The sequence below is a fragment of the Arvicanthis niloticus genome, chromosome 2 (genome assembly GCF_011762505.2).
Source record: "Arvicanthis niloticus isolate mArvNil1 chromosome 2, mArvNil1.pat.X, whole genome shotgun sequence".
In the NCBI taxonomy this organism is placed as follows: Eukaryota; Metazoa; Chordata; class Mammalia; order Rodentia; family Muridae; genus Arvicanthis; species Arvicanthis niloticus.
The window spans coordinates 99,470,676-99,490,574 of NC_047659.1; the positions used below are offsets into that span (position 1 = coordinate 99,470,676).

Here is a 19,899-nt window from a genome sequence, read left to right on the forward strand (position 1 = left end):
TCTCTAACAGACCAGAGAGCAGGTTCTGATGGAATGGTGTGATGTCAACAGGACCTTCAGAATGTTTGAGCTCACTTAGCTACCATCACCGCCCGCCTCACAGTTGTGAGACTGAGCTCTGGGTAAGCTATGAATATGCCTGGAAGGCCTAGATCTTAAGAGAGCAGAGCAGGTGCTCACACGGGTGAGTGTCACCCACTGCTGTGCTAGACTGAGTGTCAGGTGCTTCAGAGAGTCTTGGGGTATGTCAGGGATCCCCTGGGAGTCTTGGGATGGACAGCTAGTGATATCGTGGGAACAGAAGCAAGTTTAAGATCAAGGGAAACAGAACAGGAAGTAATGTGAGCAAAAAGGGCAAAGAGTTAAAACAAGGAGGTCAGTCAAGAGGAAGCTTGTCCACCAATGACTGCCCTTGAGAAGGCGCCATAAGGAGGATGGTGTGGGCCACATGGGTTGTATTTTTAAGAAGATTCGATTGCCTGTGAATTTTTAATGGTTCATAGAAATATGTAAAGAGGTGATAGCAAAGAAATCAGGTGTGTAAAAGCATCCAACATGACCCTACTGCCCAATTGCCAATGACTGGCAATTGGCAAATCCACTATGGCCTAGCCACTGCCAGGGGGCACAGCCTATGCAAGTCAACCTTCTCATGTGTAAGACAGGTGAATTACAGTCCTTACTCATAGAATACAAGGAGTAAGTGAGGCCTTAAATTAAATTAAATTCTAGTTTCATAATGAATCAAAAATGGGGGCTGGAGAGATGGCTCAGTGGTTAAGAGCACTGGCTGCTCTTTCAGAGGTCTTGAGTTCAATTCCTAGCACTCACATGGTGGCTCACAACCATCTGTAACAGGGATCCGATGATCTCTTCTGGCACACAAACATACATGCAGATAGAGCACTCATATATAAAATAAATATTTTTTAAAAATTAAAAAATCAGGAATGATGGCGTAGAGCCCCGTGGTGAAGCGTTTCCCCAGCATGTGTGAAATCCTCCATTCAAGTCTCATCCCTCAAAAGAAAAAAAAACTTTGAGCTACCATTGATTATTTAACCACTATTGCAACTTTTTATTATTCTTTTGTTTAGAAAAAGAAGGTTACACAGAGATAGCCTGGGGTAGGAATCAGGCGGGCCGGCTTCCTTGGCTGGAAAACCCAAGACAACAGGATTCCATTATGTCCACACCAGTTGCCTCAGACAACACACCAAGGCTTCAGAAGCCAACAAAAGGTCAAAAGAAGAAAGTGCCTGTGAAAGCAACAATAGGTTTGTGTGACCCTTGGTGCTTTCACCCCTGGTCCCCAGAGGAATGCAGGGTGGAACAGCATTAGCCCCTTCCTCTTCCCCAACTATTCTGAGTCAAGTTCTACAGGGCATGGCAAGGAGTGTCCTGCTGAGCCAGGAGGTCACTTCTTGTTCACTTTTTGTAGCTGGGACAGACAGAAGATCAGAGATGTCACCTGTTTCCCCAAAGGTGTCCTGCAAACAGAATGATTCAGGGAAACAGGTGCCAGGGGATAGTGTTTGCTTGGCAAAAAAAGGTACGTAGGAACTCAGTTCGAAGCCACCTTTGTAGATAAGTGGATACCACTGGGGTGGCGGAAGCATTCCTATTGCTGTCTTCAGGTGTTACATGGAAATTCCTCAATGTGCTTGAGAAGGGAAGAGCCCAGCATCAGCCAAGCGGGTCCATCTCATGGTTGTGGGCTCTTCTGTTCCTGCAGCTCCACAGGTCAGCAGCATTCTGGCTTCTAGTGATGCCTCTGCAGGGGATGTCCCTGAGAAGAGATCCAAGAGGAAGAAGGGCCAAAAAAAAAGTAAACTGGAGAATATCAAGACTGGTATGTATCTGCCCCTTGACATTCTTGTCCAATTATGAATGCAGCTTGAAACAGCATACACCTATACCTAGTCCTTCCCTCTTCCCAAACTATCCTAAATCAAGTCCTACAGGGCCACAGGAAGGGGCGTCCTGGTGATTAGGACATCAATTTTATTCTTCACTTTTGTAGCTATGGTAGATGAAAGATCAACAAGTTCATTTGTCTCTATGGAGGTATCTTGCAGGCAGAATGATCCAGGGAAAAAGGCACCAGAGAACAGCTGGAGCTTGACAAAGAATATTTCATTGTAACTCAATGTCTAGTCTCCTTTGTAGATAAGTGAAAGCCACTCCTCCCAGATGTCTCCAAATGTCACATGGAATTCTGAGAAGGGAAGAACCCAACCATGTCCAGGTTGTCCCTCTTGTGGTCATGTGAGATCTCTTCCTGCAGATCCAGAAGCCTGTATAACTCTTGCCTCCAGTGATGCCTCTGCAGGGGATGTCCCTGTGCAGCGAACCAAAAGGAAGAGGGTCCACAAGACAAAGACACTTGTAGATGTCAGCGCAGGTATATATTCATTCTTGTCCCTGTATGAAGAGCCAGTCGCAGCCAAGTTACTATCGGTCATTTAGTCCTCATGAAGTAACAAATTCCTGAGCAATGGTCAGGAAGTTGCCAGTGTTCCCAGCATGGCCACATCCATGGTTACTGAGAAGCTTTTGTTCCCGCAGCTACCCAAGAGAGCAGCATGCGGGCCTCCAGCACAGCCACCCCTGAAGCTGCCCCTGGAGCTGCCTCAGAGCTCAAGTTCCCCAGAAGGGAGAAGAGGAAGCGCATATGGACTGTGGACCGAATGGAGGGGACAAAACTCATAATGAACAAGAAGAGAAGAACCAGCTACCGCCCTGAGGACCTCGAAGCCTTCTACCGACTTCTGGGTGGGTTCTCCCAACTGAGGATTGGATACTTGGGGCCAACTCTCAAAATTGAGAATTGAGTGTAGGGAGCAATGGGTCCAACCTACCCAGAGTCATCCCCAGAGTACGCCTCAGAGTGCTCCCCAGAGTGCTCATGGGCCTCCAGGTGACAGGGATGAAGGATTCCAGGGTTATGTGGGGGCATTTTCTTTCTGTGACAAATTCTTAGAGGGAAGAAAACAGGAAATGTGACTGATCTGGCTTTTAGGGTGCTCTAGCACCCAAACATTTACAAAACGAAGTTGCTATCAGCTCTTGTTAGTGTCATAGGAGAGCTTCGGAAGGCCACAGCACCTAGAAGTGGGCAAGGACAATGACAGAAGAGCTCTATGAAACCAGAAAAGCACAGAAAGTCTCTCCAAGGTGATATCAGGCCATGGATCTGGGATCAAGTGTGGCGGGTTGGGAACAACATCCAGGTACACTACCTGGTAGAGCATCTACCAGCCATAGTCAGTTATTTATGCATTTTTATATGAATTAAAGCATACCCATTCGGCTCCTCAGCCTCTTCCACTGCATTCCAGTGTTCAATACTTACATGTGACTGCCAGATGTCATGTTGGATGACAGTGTTCAATACCTACATGTGTCTCTAAGGAGCCATGTTGCATGGCAAAAGAATGGAACGTTTTAACCACTTGAGAATGCTCCATCAGACAGTGCCCTTCTGAGGGTTAGGGAAATTACAGAAGACACACACTGTACAAGTGCTGTTTGCCTGGGCAACTGGTGAAGGACTCACAGGGCACTACAAGCATAGGTCTTTACCAGAAAAGGGTGCCTTCAGGAAGGAGCTCTAAGTAGAGACGAGTTCCTATGGAGCAGGCAAAGTTGGTCACTGTCTCAGGGAGAGAGACCACCCAGGGAAGAAAGGATGGAGGGAGGCTGTAAGCATAGAGCTATGAACTCTCCTCCTCTGTCCAAGGATTCAGTCATCACACAGACAAGCGATGGCACAGTTCCAGTATGATGGTGAATGGACAGGCCGTCCATTCCTAGAGATCTAAGGCCACACCTGAGTTGTTGCAGTAAAATTTAACATTGAGAGCTATGTTAAGTCCCTTCAGTGAGGAAAAGAATCAAATGTCATCACTGACCAAACAATAAAATTCAACATGCAAAAACAACATGGGTGTGTCAATGACAGGAACAAACTATGCTTTTGATATGAAGGTTATAACCTTAAGAGAGGTCCTGATTCCTCTAAGGAGCCAGCTCAGGGGGAGAGATCTGGAGGCTACAGATTGCTGAAACATCCCCTGGGAAGAGGGACCCCACAATCACACACTTGGCCCACCAGATAGGAGCTCCAAGTCCCTCTCATTCTTGTTTCCTTTGCAGAGGATCCTGTGATCCAGAACTTCTTGGCAGCAGACATCTTCTTCAGGGTGACCGACAAGGTATCTGTAGCCTCAGACACAGTCATAGCCCTTAAAGGACAGGCAGACAATATACATGGTGGAAGCCCAGTATAACCCAAGTCTATTGCCCATCGCTATTACACTCCCCCAATTCCTTCCTGGTTTTCCAATTAGCTCATATCCACAAAGCAAGTGTATTCCAGCCCCTCATTCTGTGATTCATTAGGTATGGCAATTGGATGCAGAAGGTTCAGGCCCCATTTCTGTCTTGTCCTCTTGTCTACCACCTGCCTCCTACCAGCTCTCTCTCCTTACAGTACCTGCTGTCCATGGTGGTGGAGTACTTTGGTCGAGTTGGGCTTCCTGGACATCTCTACAACAGGATCCACTTCTTCCTGGCCCTGTGAGCATCTCCTGGGGACCAGTTCTCAATCTGTCCTTATCCCAACTCACACAGCTTCCATCACTCCATTAGGACTGAGTGGTGACCCTCAAACCAGAGTAGTTGAAAGGTTCAAGGGACCAGGTAGGGGAGGAAAGAGAGGGTTCTGAAAGTTGAAAAGTTGAAGGAAGTTGAGAGGGAAGAAGCTCCTGGGAAACAAAGTTTGCTTTTCCTGAGCTGAGAAGTAAATGGGCTCTGTGTCCAGGATGCCCTGGGGATGGTGTAGACCAAGGTCAACCTGCACAGACTGCCTCCCTACCCTCTCTCTCAACTACGTGCTCCCACCAGCTCTGCCTGAGTCCGACTGTCACAGTTAGGAATATGAACTTCCCACTCCCTGTGGCAGCTACATCGCCTGTGACATGGAAGAGGATGACCCCATATCCAAGAGGAGCATCTTCCAATTCTTGCTGGGCAGAGACACCTGGCAAGACTTATACAAGGATTTCCTGAAGCTGCAGAAGGATTTCTTTCAAGCCATGGATTACAGAGCTTGGGTCACACCAGAGCAGTGTGTAGAGGTCTGCCAGGGTTCAGCTAGGGGAGTGGGTAGACAGGGTCCTGCCCAGGGAAGAGCAAGGATTAGCTCATCCTCCTGGACTCACCTCATTTCCCTCTCAGATCCAGAACCAGAACCCACACCACTGGGTCTGGAGCCGGGTGCGCCAGGGCACCCCTTAGGTTCCCAGTCCTGGGAGCCATCAGCAGGGTCGTGGAGCATGGTGCTGCACATGATCCAGGTGAGCAGAGGTCCTAGCCAGGGGCTCCACGTGCATGGGCTAGCTCTGTCCTCTGGGTCCCTGCAGCAGGATTCTGGGCTGTGTAGACATGAGAGGAAACAGATGAGCACTGCTGAGCTACAGAAAGTATACCTCAATTCTCCAGCCAGATTGTGTCACAGGACCACGAAACCGGTGACACAAGGTTATAATCCTCATGCCTTTGTTGTTGCTGTTGTGTTGTGTCTTATTTTTAACTCACAGAAAAACATTTAAACTTACATTGTCTAGGCAACAACTCCAGTTTGAGCTCAGGTGACATTTTAAAATATACTTAGATGGAAAAAACACCGGAGGATCCACTCTGGTGAAGAGACTTCATTGTGTGGCTCTTGGGAGAGAAGAGAAAGTCCAACCTCTGGTTTTGTATGTTTCACACCCACATAAAAAAAGTTCTCTGAACTGGGCCCATGGAGAACATGATCAGATCACATGATCAGGTCACATGTCAAATGAAGTCCTCATATTGCTAGTCTCTGAAAACAGTGAAATTGCAGGGAACAAAAAGGAGGGAGCGGGCAAGGAATTCTGTGAGGAAGACACTGCTATGGAGCACAGAAACAACCCTGTGTGACATCACACTCCAAGGCACACCCTCTTTGGTTGAAATTTCCCTTCCTACTTGGATTTACTCGAAGTAGGGAGAGAACTCTAGTGAAATACTTAAGGGTCTCTTTGTCCTGGCATACAGTTGTGCTAAAACAACCCACCAGGTATCCTACCATGCTGCAAGGTGGGACTGAAACTCATCTGTTCCAGTGGGTGGAGAGAGTAGGGGAAAGGTGAAATCAGGAACCCCAAGTTATAAGAGAAACCTAGTTTAGTGGAAGTTTTGCCTCATCTCCCGGACTTTCCTAGAATAGTAAAACTCACCACATAAACATACAAAAAGCATCTCAAGATTCAGCATCAGTAGTCATGGCTACTCTGGTTTCATCCCTTGGAATAGTGAGAAGTGACCCTAAGTTTTCATAGTGTTCTACCATAAACATTGTGTGTAATGTGCAGGAATTTACCTTTTCTATCCTAACAACACACTCTCTCTCCTTGTAGCTTCTGCCCACCCCTGCCATCCCCCTCCCCCCCAACAAGAAGCTAGAGCTTATCCCCATGATACAGGCACCCGAAGAACTCATCATCCAGCCCTGGCTCTCCTTATACCTTCAGGATGAAGGATCCAGGAGAGCATGTGCCTTAGCCATGTGAAGCAGGAAAGCAGTGCAGCCAGTGAGCCTCAGCTTCGAGGATGGCAGCCTATAAAGGTTCCTACCTTGAGAATTTTCACTGGATCCCATAGCAGCTTGGAAGGGTCCACAAAACCCATTATCTCCATCTACTGAGGAGCTATGATGTCACACAAAGTTCAGGAGTCCTGGACCAGAGGAGGAAGAAGCCAGTGCAGGCTTTGGGGTATAGCAGGGAACCAGGAAAGGAGGAACTGCTTAAGTCGGAAGATGAGAATGGGCTCACCTACTGGGCAAGCAATTTGGAAATTTTTGTCAATTTCCAAAATAGTCCACCAAGTCATCCAATAACGGCTTATCCCACTAGATGATGGGGAAATCTCCCCAGGGGGCTGATGGGAAGCACTGAGACACTGAACATAAAGATGTGGAGACCTGAGGCAATAATCAAAGTAGGATAGGAGAAAGGGATCACATGAAAGTACAGGCTACAACCACTGGGGAACAACCCAACTTGCAAATGAGAGTCAAGAAGCAAAAGTAGGTGAGGAAGAGATGAGGGGATGGATCCCAACACCAGGAATAAAACGATGGAAGCTGAAGAAGAGGCAAGAGAGACTCACAGAGGACGAATAGGGCCAATCCTGAGGTCACAGTGGTGCTTGCAGACTTGACAAGTGCACGGTAGACAGGATTTAAAACAGAAAAGACAGAGATAAATTTGGGACACAGCTGACACCTTTCACATTATTTTGGTTATATTGTTTTGGTTACACTTTAACTCTTATTTTTGTTATAATTGTTTATAATTTGATTATGCTTTTGGTTATAATTTTATTTTTACCATGATATTTTAGTTACATTTGTTTCGTTATGAAATTTTGGTTTTGATTATATTTGGTGTTTTATATTTTGATAATGTTCAATTTAATCATCTTGCTTATAATGTTTCTATTTCTGTTATGTTTTTTCATTATATTATTTGAGTTACAATTTTGTTATATTATTTTATTATAGTATTATGTTATTTTGCTTATATTATTTTTGTTATACTGTTTTTGTTATAATTTATATTTATTTTGACTAATGTTTTGGCTATGTTATTTTTGTCAGGTTATTTTCATTATAATATTTTGGTTATATTATTTAAATTATATTATTACATTATATATTAAGCTACATTACATACTAAAGTTATATTATTTTCATCTTAAAATTTTATTATAACATTTTAGTAATACTGTCTTGGTTATATTATTTTGGCTGTAATGTTTGGTTGTATCATCATATGGCTTATGTTACTTGTGTCACAATATTATTTGTATCAATAAAAATGAATTATTGCTAAAGAGGATTCTGAGTAGTTCACAAAGCAAAATTCAGCTCTTTACTGTTTGAGAGATACCAAAGTGCTTCTGAATGCTAACACCAAAGTTTGAGGATTATACCTCTGGATTGCAAAGGAAAGAAGATAAGTTCAGACCACCACCCAAGACCGGAGGGACATGCAGGTGGAAGACTCTTAGCATCTAAGTTCCTGGGGATCAGGAGGGTATCTGGGCATTAAACCATATGCATTCATACAAATACATTAATCTAAAACTAGTGTTATTGAAAATAATGCCAGAGGTTATCACTGTGCCTGACTTCCATCTTCTACTTCAGACCCACGGCAATAAAAACCAGCCTGGGCCCATACAGAGCATGCAGGATGAAATCAATGGCCCAGGTGACGGCCACACAACTCCAGCCTCTGCATTTTTGACAGATGTGCCAAAAATACACATGGGAGAAACGACAGACACATGAACAGATAGAGCTGGGAAACCAGTCACTACACAAAGAATGAGACAAGAGCCTTATGTTTCACCCTGTGTAGTTTTTGGAGTTGGCCAAAGTCAACTCCAAATCTGAAACCTAAGACCTGAAACTGAAACTGTCAGAGGTAAAAACAGGGAAGACGTTTCAGGACACATGCGTTGCTGAGGAGTGCCCAAAGGGTTCCAGTGGTCCAGGAGAGAAGGCCAACAATGACTGTGAGCTCATGATGCTACACACAGCTCTATACAGTAAAGGTGGCAGCTAAGAGAAGAGACAGCCTGCAGAGGCGGAGAAGACCTAGGCCCAGTACACATCTGACAGGATCAACCAGGATATATATATATATAATTAATATATATATAATTAATTCAATAAAACAAGGAAATAACCCAACTGGGGAGGGAGGGAGGGAGGGAGGGAGGGAGGGAGGGAGGGAGGGAGAGAGGGAGAGAGAGAGAGAGAGAAAGAGGAGGTATTGAGAGAGAGATTGAGAGAGAAAGAGAGAGATTGAAAGAGAGAGAGAGAGAGAGAGAGGAGAGAAATGTGTGTGTTCATAATTAAAAAAAAAAAAAAAATAGGATCACCTGCCCTTAAGCAGCAGGGTGGGCAGAAGACACTCGAAGTCCTGCCCACCCTACCCACCCTGTCACTATGGGCAAGGGGAACCACTCTGATGTGCAAGTATGTGGTGGAGAGATGGGAGACAAGGAGAAACAGAACAGTTTGAGCCGCATGAAGTGAGGCAGAACTGGAGATGTGAGGGCGGTGAGGAGCAGCCTGACGTGAGTGACTAGCCCTGCCGCTTGAGGCCATGGTGAAGTCCTGGCTCAGGACTTGAAATCCCACCAGTCCTCACGCTGGAAATGCAGACACAACAATGAAATCTTCATTTCTTCAGGGATAGTGTGCTACAGTTATAAAAGTGTCCAAAATGGAAGATACAGTGAAAGGACGGATTAAGTTCTCTGAATCACTTCTTACAAATGCATGTGAATCTTCATAGCAAAATATAAAAGTTTTATGGGGATAAGAGAAGATCGCTTGAGGGTTCAGAGGAGATGCCATCTTTACCTTTGATGCCCATGGCCTATTCTGGAGTATGTTTTTTCACTAGACCAGAGAGCATGGTGAAGGGATTCTGGTGGGTAGCAAGGCTCTGGCAAGCCTTGTCCTTCCCCCTCCCGCCCCCCGCCCCCCCGCCCCATTCCCTTTGCCTTGCTAAAAACTCAGATTATATTCCTAAAGTTAAGGTCCATTCCCTTATTTGGCCACTTCCTCCTCCTGAGGCTGACTACCAAGGCCCAGCTATCAAAGCACTGAAGACCAGCAATCAAAAGCCCCCTTTGGCTCACCTAATTAATAGGTACAATTAAAATTAAATACCTCATCCTGATGCAAGTTTTCCCCTTTTGCCTTTATAAACTGTCATTTTCCTATGAGCCACATCTGTCTCCTCTCTATCCAGAGGCAATCCTTTGTCCCTCTGGGATAATTACCCCTCCTCCCTCTTCCTTGTTCCCTTCCCTTCTCTCTCATCCTCTATCTCTTGCATTTGTCTCTTATTCCCTGCCCTCTGTCCCTCTGGGGGAAATAAATCTCCTTTGTGCTGAGAACTTGGTCTTGGGGCTCCTGAGTCAATGCTGCTCCTTTCAGTCAGTGACTTCAGAATGTTTGAGCTCACTTGGTTGCCATCTGCACACTCCTCACAGTGACTGAACTCTAGGTAAGCTCTCAGTGTGCCTGGAAGGCCTAGATCTTGAGAGAGCAGAGCAGGTGCTCACACGGGTGAGTGTCACCCACTGCTGTGCTAGGCTGAATGTCAGGTGCTCAGCTGTGTTCCTTCAGAGACCTTGGGGTGGGTGTGTCAGGGATGTTAGAGTCTCTGGATGGACGACTGGTAATGTAGCGGGAATGGAAACAGGTTTGGGGTTAGAGGAAACAAAGAATAAGATATGAGCAAAAGAGCAAAAATAAAGAGAAAGCAGGGAGGATGGTCAACACGGACCTTGTCCACCATGACTGCCTTGAGAGGGAGTCACGTGGCAGGTGGCTGTGTCACCAGGATCCTGTTTTGGAGTGAGACTTAATTCTACATGGATTTGTTCTAGTTCATAAAGAGATGGAAACAGAAATGGTAAGACACCCAGCACAGAGGTTGGGTGGCCTGGCCCTATTTGGAAATATAACTGATACTCAGCAGCACACATGAGTTCTGGACCAAATCTGGCAGAATAACCCAGAAAAGAGATACCAGAGGACAGCACCAGAGGACAGCCTATGTGTGGTAGACAATGGTATATAGTAATTTGGTTTCTGGTCTGGCATAGTCAAGGTCCATACCCTAGGCAAGTTTTACACAATCATCTTCTCATCTGTAAACCAGGTGAACTGAAGTTCTTGCTGGACATTATAAATAATATAAATAATAATAATAAATGTATACATAATAAAGAATACCTCTAAGTGAAGTATTCTTCCTGTACAAAGAAACATCTAAAGTTTAGTGAGGGATCAGGAACTGCTGGGGGTACAGTAGTAGAGCACTTCCCCAGCATGCATGAGTCCCTACATTAGATTCCCAACACTTCTCCCAACAGGAAGGGAGGGAGGGAGGAAGGGAGGAAGGGAGGAAGGGAGGAAGGGAGGAAGGGAGGAAGGGAGGAAGGGAGGAAGGGAGGAAGGGAGGAAGGGAGGAAGGGAGGAAGGGAGGAAGACTGTAACTATTACTACAACATTATTCTTTCTCTAAGAAGCAGAAAGAAATAGCCTGGTTAGAATCAGGCTGAGTCCCTTAGCTGTTCTGAGATGACCAAGAGAAGACAGGATTCCTCTATGTTCACACCAGTTGCCTCAGAGATGGCTCCAAAGCATGAGAGCCAACAAAGAAGGGTTGGAGGAAGCAAGTGCCATGGAAGGTGTGCTCCTAGTCCTCCTCACCATTGGTGTCCAGGTGAATGAGGGGTAGAAACCATGCTCCTTCTCGCCACCAACTCAACTATTAAAGTCAAGTTCTAGAGGGGCACTGCAAGGGGCATCCTGATATGCCAGGAGGAGAATCCCTTGTTCACCTTTGGAGCTATGACAGAGAGAAGCCCACAAGTTCATTTGTGCATGCCTCTCCACAGAGGCATCCTGCAGGCAGAATCATCCATGGAAAGCAGAACCAGAGAGCAGCATATACTTGACAAAGAATAGTATATAGTAACTAATTCTGGCCTCTTTTGTAGATAAGTGCAGGTGTGTATAGGGGTAGGGTGGTTGGCGAGACATTGACCATTCCTTTCATGTCCTCAGAATTCACATGAGAATTCCTCACCATGTTTTAGAAAGTAGAAGCCTTTGCCCAGGTGGGTCTCTCCCATGGTCATGTGGGGTCTTCTCTCCCTGCAGCTCCTCAGGCCAGAGCCAGTGATTCTCCCGCACAGGCTGTCCCTGAGGAGAGAACCAAGAGGAAGAGGGGCCAGAGGCAAAGCAAGTTGGAGGATGTCGAGGGAGGTATGCATACTCTATCACTCCTGAACTTCCTTGTTCCTCAAGGCCCAGTGATAGCTGAGTGACTTCTTGTCACCTTGTCCTTATGAAGTGATGTCTAAGTTTCAGAGTAGTAGCCAGGAAGTACTTACTTATAGGGTTTTGTTTCTGCAGCTTTCCAGGAGAGTGGCCTGCAGGCCTCTGAAGCCACCATTGAGGCTGTTTCAGAGCTGAAGTTGTTCTCCGGGAGGCAGAAGAGGAGCATGTGGACTGTGGAACATACTTCAGGGGGATGGAACTCTGGATAAACAAGAAGAAATATCCCAGGTACTGCCTCAAGGACCAAGAAGCCCTCTGAGGGCTTCTGGGTGTGTTTTGTGAGCTGGGGAAATGGCTAGAGCCAGCTCTCAAAACTGAGAAACCTTCCTCCAGGCTTCAGAATAAACCCAGGAGGCACAAATTCAAGGACCACCAGCTCTGTAAGGTGTAAGGAGACTCCCTTCATGTGTCAATAGGCTGACAAATTACAGCACAGACCCAAATTACAGGCAGACCCATTCGTTGTTCCCCCCAGTACAGCACTGAAGGCAGGTGAAGACTAAAGGTTCCCACTTCTCCGGGCTTCACATAAAATCCATGCCTCCAGAAAACAGTGAGGAGCTCCTGTGCAGAGGAAAACGGTCATTAATGCAGTCAGTGAGAAGATGCAAGAAAGCAGCGAGGGGACAATACTGTGAGCAGTGGGCCAAGAACACTCCATCCCTGCCAAAGCATCCGTCAGCACATAAAAAGAGAAGAGCCATGCAGGATCATGTGGTGAATTGACAGAATGTGGTACCATAGAGTCAAAAGGACAAAAACCAGGTTAAGTAATTTTTTAAACATTGAGACCTGCAAAGAAACAGACCAAATCCCACCTTTACCACATTAAAGGATTTACAACAATGACATTTAACAGATTAACACCCAACGTGTGTGTCAATGAGAGAAGCGAGCATGGTTTGTGATACTGGGCTGAGGGCCTCCTGCAGGGAGGTGGCTGCTTCACCCAAGACACAGCTGCCACTCTTACCTGCCAAAGAATCCATGGAGACGAAAGCCCACATGTGGCCAATAAGCTCCCAGGTGGAGCCTTCAGCCTTCCTTACTCTCCTTCCTCTGCATAGGATGCTGTGATTTAGAGCATCTTGGCAGCTGAAATTTTCCTCAAGGTGACTGAGAGGTACCTGCAACACCACAGAGGGAGGAGGATGGGTCTAAGGAGTAATTCCTAGAGGAGAAAAGGAAATGTCCTGTAATGGATCTGCTGGGAGGTCACACTGCCCACCTGTACTGTCCCTGAACTCCTTCACAGTCACAAGGCTTCTAGACCTCTCAGCATGTCTCTTTATGTGTGAAATTGCTGACATGGCAAAGGGATAAGGGAAGGTTCCAGGGTCCACTGAGATATATTTTGTGCCATGTCCACTGTTCATTTCCACCCCTTATTAGCAGTCTGCTCAGAGTACCTGCTGTCCACGGTGGTGGAATACTTCATCCTATTCCGGCTGCCTGGGCATCTCTACAACAGGATCCACTTCTTCCTGGCCCTGTGAGCATCTCCTGAGGACCAGTTCTCAATCTGTCCAAACCCCAACTCACACAGCTTCCATCACTCCATCAGGATCCTTCTGTGTGCCGAGTGATGACTCAACATACAACTGAAATCTTCAAGTGGCCAAGTGGTAAGGGGAGACAGGACTTGAGGTCATGGGAGGACATGCCGGTAATCGCCAGTAGCCCTCTACAGATGGAGCTACCTGAAGGAAGACACCACTGTGAGAGAGGACTTTTCCAAGGCTAAGCACCTCTCCGGCACGTGGACCTAGTGCCGAGAATGCCTTGGGGTCCCTGTAGACTCAGGTCACTCTGAAGATACTGTTCCCCTGTACCTATGTCGTCTCTTAGATCTGTACTTCCCCCACTGTAACTTCTCTCAACTGCCCTGCCTTGGTCTAGGAGCCACAGTTAGAGACATGCCTTCCCCTTCCCTGTGGCAGCTACAGCACCTGTGAATGGAAGAGAACGACCTAAGGGGTCATATCTTTCCATTCTTGCTGGGCAGAGACACCTGGCAAGACTTGTACAAGGACTTCCTGAGGCTGCAGAAGAGTTCTTCCAAGCCTGGTCATGCCAGAGCAGTATGAAGAGGTTCAGCCAGGAGAATAGGTAGAAAGGGTCCTGCCCAGGGAAGAGCAAGGATGGTATCATCCTCATGGACTCATCTCATTTCCCTCTCAGATCTGGAGAGGGGAGATCATGAGAGCACATGACCACTACTGTGGTACAGAAAGTGTTTAAACAATAATTCTCGAGCTGCATTGTATCACAGGACCATGCAATCCATGGCACAAGGTTTCAATGTGCATGTCCTTTTTTGGGGTGTGTGTGTGTGTGTTTTGTTTTTTTAACTTGCAGAAACATGTTGTCTAGGTAACAAATCCAATTTGAGCTCAGGTGACATTTAAAAATATGCCTTGGTAAAAAAAAAAACACTGGAGGAATCCACTCTGGAGAAGAGAAATTCATTCATTCTTCATTGTGTGGTTCTCAGGTGAAGAGAAATTCCAACCTCTGCTCCTGGGTTTTGTATGTTTTGCTCCCACATGAAAGAAGGTTCCATGAGCTGGGCCTGTGAAGGCCATGATCAGGTCATACATTTCCGTGGGCAAATGTAGTCCTTACATCACTAGTTCTGGAAAACAGTGAGATTGCAAGAAACAAAACAGAGCAACAGGCAGGGAATTCTGTGAGGAAGACAACTGCTATAGAGCACAGGAACAACCCTGTGTGACATCACACTCCAAGGCACACCCTCTTTGGTTGAAATTTCCCTTCCTATTTGGATTGACTCGAAGTGGAGAGAGAACTCTAGTGAAATGCTTAAGGGTCTCTTTGTCCTGGCAAACAGTTGTGCTAAAACAACCCACTAGATAGCCTGTATATTGCAGAGTGTGTCAGTCTATTTTGACCCTGGACAATTAAATAAGGGGGAGAAGAAAGCAGGAACCTTGTCTTCACCAGTCAGCTAGTGGCCAAAAATTGACCATTGGGGGTTTTATGGGAGTGTCAAAAACAATCACAGTGGAATCTTTAAATTCCAAATGCTATATAGTATTCGGGGGCCCCTAGGGTTTTGTCCTTCATAGACAGGTGAGTGACCACTGATCTCCCAGATTTTTTTCTTCCATATAGCATGTATGTAATGTTTAAGAGTTTCCTTGCACTTTTCCTTTGTCTAGTTCTTGCCTACCCTTACTACCCCCTTCCCTGCCAAGAAGCCATTGTCTTAACCCTGGGATCCAGTATCTGTACAATAGCAGCAACCCACCTCCAGCCCTCCTCAGGATGTAGGATGGAAAATCCAGTGAATACAAGCAGCCCTCAGCCAAGGAGTCACTGTCCTCTGCCTTCAAATGGGTACCAGCCTACAAATATCCCTGTCCCCTGAATATCCAGGGCAAGATTTCACAACAATTTGGAAGGACACTCAAGGACAGCAGTACCTTTGGAGACCAAGGATGGGAAGAAGAAGATTATATATAGGGGAAGCTTGAGAGTCCTAGACTACTGAAGAAGAAGGTGAAGAGATGGCAAGAACAGGGCAGTGGGAAGAGAACTGAGATGGGGAAGGAACAACTCAGTCTGGAGGCATGGAGTCCTACATCAGGAGATGAAGGGGCTTTCTGAGCTGACATTCCTGGGGGAAGCTGTCTTCAAAGCTATCTCTGCACAGTCTACCCGATTATCCAATGAAGGCATTTGTGGGGAAATCTGAGATGAAGCCCTGAGATACTGGGCATTATAATGTAGATGTGAGGCTGAAATCAAAGTAGGTACAGGAGTGACTTAATATGCAACTTGCACGGCCTAATGACTTAACAAGCAGCCATCAGGACCCAGGAGGAGGAAGAGAAGAGGTAAAGGCAAGGGTGAGGATACCATCAACACTGGAAACAAAAGGTTGGAAGACAAGGGATAGGAAAGAGGGCCTAGAGAAGTGGAGCCATCCTAAGTGCAAAGTATCCGATAGGTATCAAAAGAGCAAAGAAAGCAGATCTAATAGAAATTTAAAATAAGAAAGTAAATATCACACACGTACCATATAGCTGAGGAGTGTTATATTATATAGGTATATTATTTGAGATATATTCTGTTATGTTTTGGTTCTGTTGTTTTACTTAATGGTAGTTTGGTTATATTATTTGTATTAATAAATATGTTTTACTAAAAAGGACTCTGACTCGCAAAGCAAAATCTAGCTCTTCACTGTTTGAAAGATCATACCAAAGTACTAAAAACAATGCCAGGCACTAAGGGTGACTCAATGGAGCCAGTGAGGTGGGGGCAGGGAGGGGAAGAGCACTTGACTTGCAAATCTGATGTGAATTGATCCCTAGAGTATGCCACATAACAGAAATAAGAGACCACGCCCCAACAAGAAGGAAGGTAAAGGCCCACTCTCAAAAGTTTTCCTCTTGGATTTGAAGAGATGGCCATTATGAGAATTGCCTGTTCTTGCAGAGAAACTGAGTTCAATCCCTAGCATTTACCTGGAAGCACACAACAATCTGTAAATCTAGTCTCAGGGGATCCGATGCCCTCTTCTGGCTTCTGGGGCACTGCAAGCATGTGGTACACAAACATATACATTCAAAGAAGCACTTAAATACATGAACAAGTGGGAATTCTGTGGTACACATGTACCTTCACACACATACATTTTTTAAAACTTTTAATAGATGTTGTCCAATAAAGAGGTATTATTTCTAATGGCTGCTGTACAAAGTCTTGGCATCAAGTAGGGCTATTTAACGTTCCTTGTGGTTTTCCAAAGACTTTCCAATAATACCTCTTTATTGGACAATGTCTATTAAAAGTAGATACTGAGAAAGCAAACCTTTCCATACCATATTTATGTAAAGGGATTGTGGAAAAAGCAATCTTTAAAATCAATCACTATAATAGGCCATTTCTTAGGTAACAAGGAAGGTAATGGGATTCCAGGCTGTAATGAACCCATTGGCTGAGTGATTTTCTTAATTGCTCTCAGATCTGTCAACATCTTCCATTTGCCAGATTTCTTTTTAACGACAAATATCTGAGAATTCCAAGGATGGTGGGCTCTTCTGTATGTTGAGCTTGCAGCTGCTCTTGGGTTAGCTGTTCTAGTGCCTGTAACTTTCCTAGTGTCACAGGCCACTGTTTTATCCTTATACGTTTATCAGTTTGCCAGTGTAGCAGTAGGGCAGCTGGTGTTTTTATTAGGAGTGGCTTCCCCATACAAAGTTGAAGAGTCAGCTTCTATTGTATCCTGCTTATGGACAGGTTGGACAGTGGGTAACTGTCTTCAATAACATCTTTTAATCTCTTTATCAGAAACATCTCCTCCCTCACAGCCTGTCTTTAAAGTTGGAGCAGAGTTCATCTGTATTTCCCATTGTTGCGATAAATCTCTTTCCTATAACTTCCCGGCTATATCTGACACATGTGGCTTTAACCTTTCTAGTTGATCTTCTGGTCCCATATATTTAATCCATTTTAGACTTTGTTTTACCTGAGACAATGTCCCAATCCCTAGAAGCTGCGTAGATACTTTTTGAACTACCCAAGCTGAATTCCAGGAATCTTGGGAAATTGTTACATCTGCTTCAGTATCCACTAATTCTTCAATCTCAATGGCATCTAACAGTAATTTTAACTTTGAGCTCCCATCTTATATAGCAGTTTAAAATATGGAGGGTGGTTTGTTTTGTTGGCTTCTTTAGAATTCCCTAGGAGCTGCTCTATCTCCATTAAGTGGTTTAAGTCTTGAGCAGCTGTTTGTCTTATCAGGCTTTGAATTATCTAATTGTTTTTCAGAATAATCTTTCCTTGGTGGTTAGGGAACGAATGGCTCATGTCTTTTGTTGGGCCTTAAGCAAAGCACCTTAGTCAGTTTTCTGAAATGAAGGAACTGCCTTGGATATCCTTGGATGGCCTATATTCATGAGCCACATGAGTGTTCCTTCCACATCATCTACACTTTACAGGAAACTTTTTCCCTGAGTTATTACTATTATAGAAGAATTTTTCCTTAAGAACTGTGTGTTCATAGTCCTTTAGGGAATGACACGATCTTCACAGCTACAACAATGGGCACTTTGTGTTTTTAACTCTTCTGTAAATGTTTGCCTAACTATAACCAAATTGTGAGAATTTGCTTCTTTGTCTGCAGTAGTCTTATTCCATTCATAAAGAATGCAGATCCGGCTCTTAAAGATCTAATGGCCCTTTTGCACTAGCATTAGCATTCTCAAAAGCTACAGATTCAGTTAAACTTTCTTTAGCAGTTGGATTTGACATCACTCTACTCAGAGCTGTTAATCTTTGTAAAAACTCAGTGAAAGATTCATTTGAATCCTGGACTATCTTTGTAAATGATTCAGCTCATCCCTGTTGTTCAATCTTGTCCCAAGCATTTAAGGCTATTGTATGCCACTGTTCTAGAACAGCAATCAAGGGTAATCTGTACTCTCAATTCAGAATATGGACCTTCAACCAGACAGTGATCCTTGACAGTATCAATGCCTCTAGTCCCATTTCGGTGCTCCATGATCGAGGCCTCATCTTTCCACCATGTTAGGATGGCTGTCATCACAACTCTCTTTCAGAGTTATACGATTCTGTGTGGCCCAGTTATTAAGCGTCAGTTTGAGGCTGTGGTGAGTGTATGCCCTAACTTGTTTACTGATCCCTTAACCCTTTTGAAATCCTGCTCCTCTCTAGGTTACCATTTGAATTCTTCCCTCATCTGCTAATTCCTTTACCAAGGTTGGGAAAGTCATTTTAGGTTTCTTAACAGATACAGACTGCCCTGCAGTCTTGTTACAAGGTGGTGGTGTATGTTCTAGCCTTCTTCTGTCCCTATCTTATCTATCTCAATTTTTTTAAAGAACTTTTTATAAATTTTCTTCTAAGACTTGTCTCCATTTTTTATTCTTTTCCTTTTTCTAAATCATTATCATCTTTGTATCTTTTTTATAAACCTAATTTTTCTTCTAAAGTTTGTTTTCAAATGTCATTTTCTCTGTTTTACCTCTGATATTTTAGCATTTTCTTCAGTCTGATCTATGTTTTTGTAAATTTACTCTAAAGCTTGCTTCCAAAATGTATTTCTCTCATTTTGTTTCATCTCTGATATTCTAGAAGACCACCCCTCATCTCAGTGCAGTTGGTGGGGACCGGGATCAGTCATCCAGGTCATGGAGCAGGAACACACAGGTTCAAAACACACATCAGTTAGTCTGATCTGTAAAATTTTTATGATTTTCTTTCTAAAGTTTTATCCTTTGAGAGACAATGGAATACCAAAACAATTATTAAGGTTAAAATTGAGGATTATTAATGTAATGTCATAATAAGTAATATGATCTCTCTTCTATCTTGGAATCTTTTAAAAGAGCATTAGACAAACTCCAAAACCTCTGTTACTGTGTCTCTCATCTTTATATGCCTTATATCTTTAAATTTATCAATTTTTAATTACTTATATGTATATGTGAATTTTAATATCCAGTTCCTTTTTAGTATTAAAATATATTTTTTTACCTTTCTCAAGTTTTACTGCTCAGATTCCTTTGTCCTCTGCTGTTCAAACTCAGGATACTGCAGTGGTTCCTGGATCCTAGGTTTACAGGGAAAGGCAAATCTAATCTGTTTCTGTCTTTGGGCCCCAGCAGTCCTGGGCTCTTGCAGGTGCAGCAGATATTCGCAGAAATACCTGCTGTGACCTTTCCCCTCTGCAAAGATGGAGTAAACCCTGCCTTGTGCCCTCAGGGTTTCACCAAGGACTGTGTTTTGAACCTCTGAATCCTGGCTGCATGATCTAGATGACTGACCCTTTCCCTGTGGCCTGTTGCAGCTGTTTCCCAGGCAGGTCCCCACCAGCTACAGTGAGGGAGAGGTCTTCTTCGGCCCACAGAAACACGTGTGCCAAAGTCTAG

At 44.6% G+C, this 19,899-nt stretch overlaps 2 protein-coding genes across 7 annotated transcripts; one reads left to right on the plus strand and one right to left on the minus strand.

Annotated features, from left to right (window-relative positions):
• Nucleotides 1-1,054: 1,054 nt before the first annotated feature.
• Nucleotides 1,055-16,062, minus strand: LOC143441420 (uncharacterized). Of its 6 annotated transcripts, none has more exons than XR_013108795.1 (7): nucleotides 13,384-16,062; nucleotides 12,948-13,101; nucleotides 12,028-12,175; nucleotides 11,721-11,836; nucleotides 5,226-5,438; nucleotides 4,499-4,726; nucleotides 1,055-2,424 (listed from the first exon to the last, which is right to left on the minus strand). XR_013108795.1 is itself a non-coding variant. In XM_076929727.1 (5 exons), exons 2-5 carry the CDS (start codon nucleotides 12,979-12,981, stop codon nucleotides 5,374-5,376), a joined length of 363 nt encoding a protein of 120 aa, XP_076785842.1. In that variant the 5' UTR covers nucleotides 12,982-13,101; nucleotides 13,384-16,062; the 3' UTR covers nucleotides 1,055-5,373. The 6 variants fall into 6 exon arrangements, 1 of the variants encoding a protein (XP_076785842.1); XR_013108794.1 differs by having other exon boundaries at nucleotides 1,055-4,247; XR_013108793.1 differs by having other exon boundaries at nucleotides 2,862-4,726.
• LOC117704428 (uncharacterized) lies at nucleotides 1,187-5,301 on the plus strand. The gene is made up of 9 exons (XM_034496553.1): nucleotides 1,187-1,277; nucleotides 1,442-1,552; nucleotides 1,736-1,852; nucleotides 2,288-2,404; nucleotides 2,569-2,775; nucleotides 4,159-4,217; nucleotides 4,496-4,581; nucleotides 4,967-5,141; nucleotides 5,242-5,301. The coding sequence occupies exons 1-9, from the start codon at nucleotides 1,187-1,189 to the stop codon at nucleotides 5,299-5,301; spliced, it is 1,023 nt and encodes a 340-aa protein (XP_034352444.1).
• Nucleotides 16,063-19,899: the final 3,837 nt, after the last annotated feature.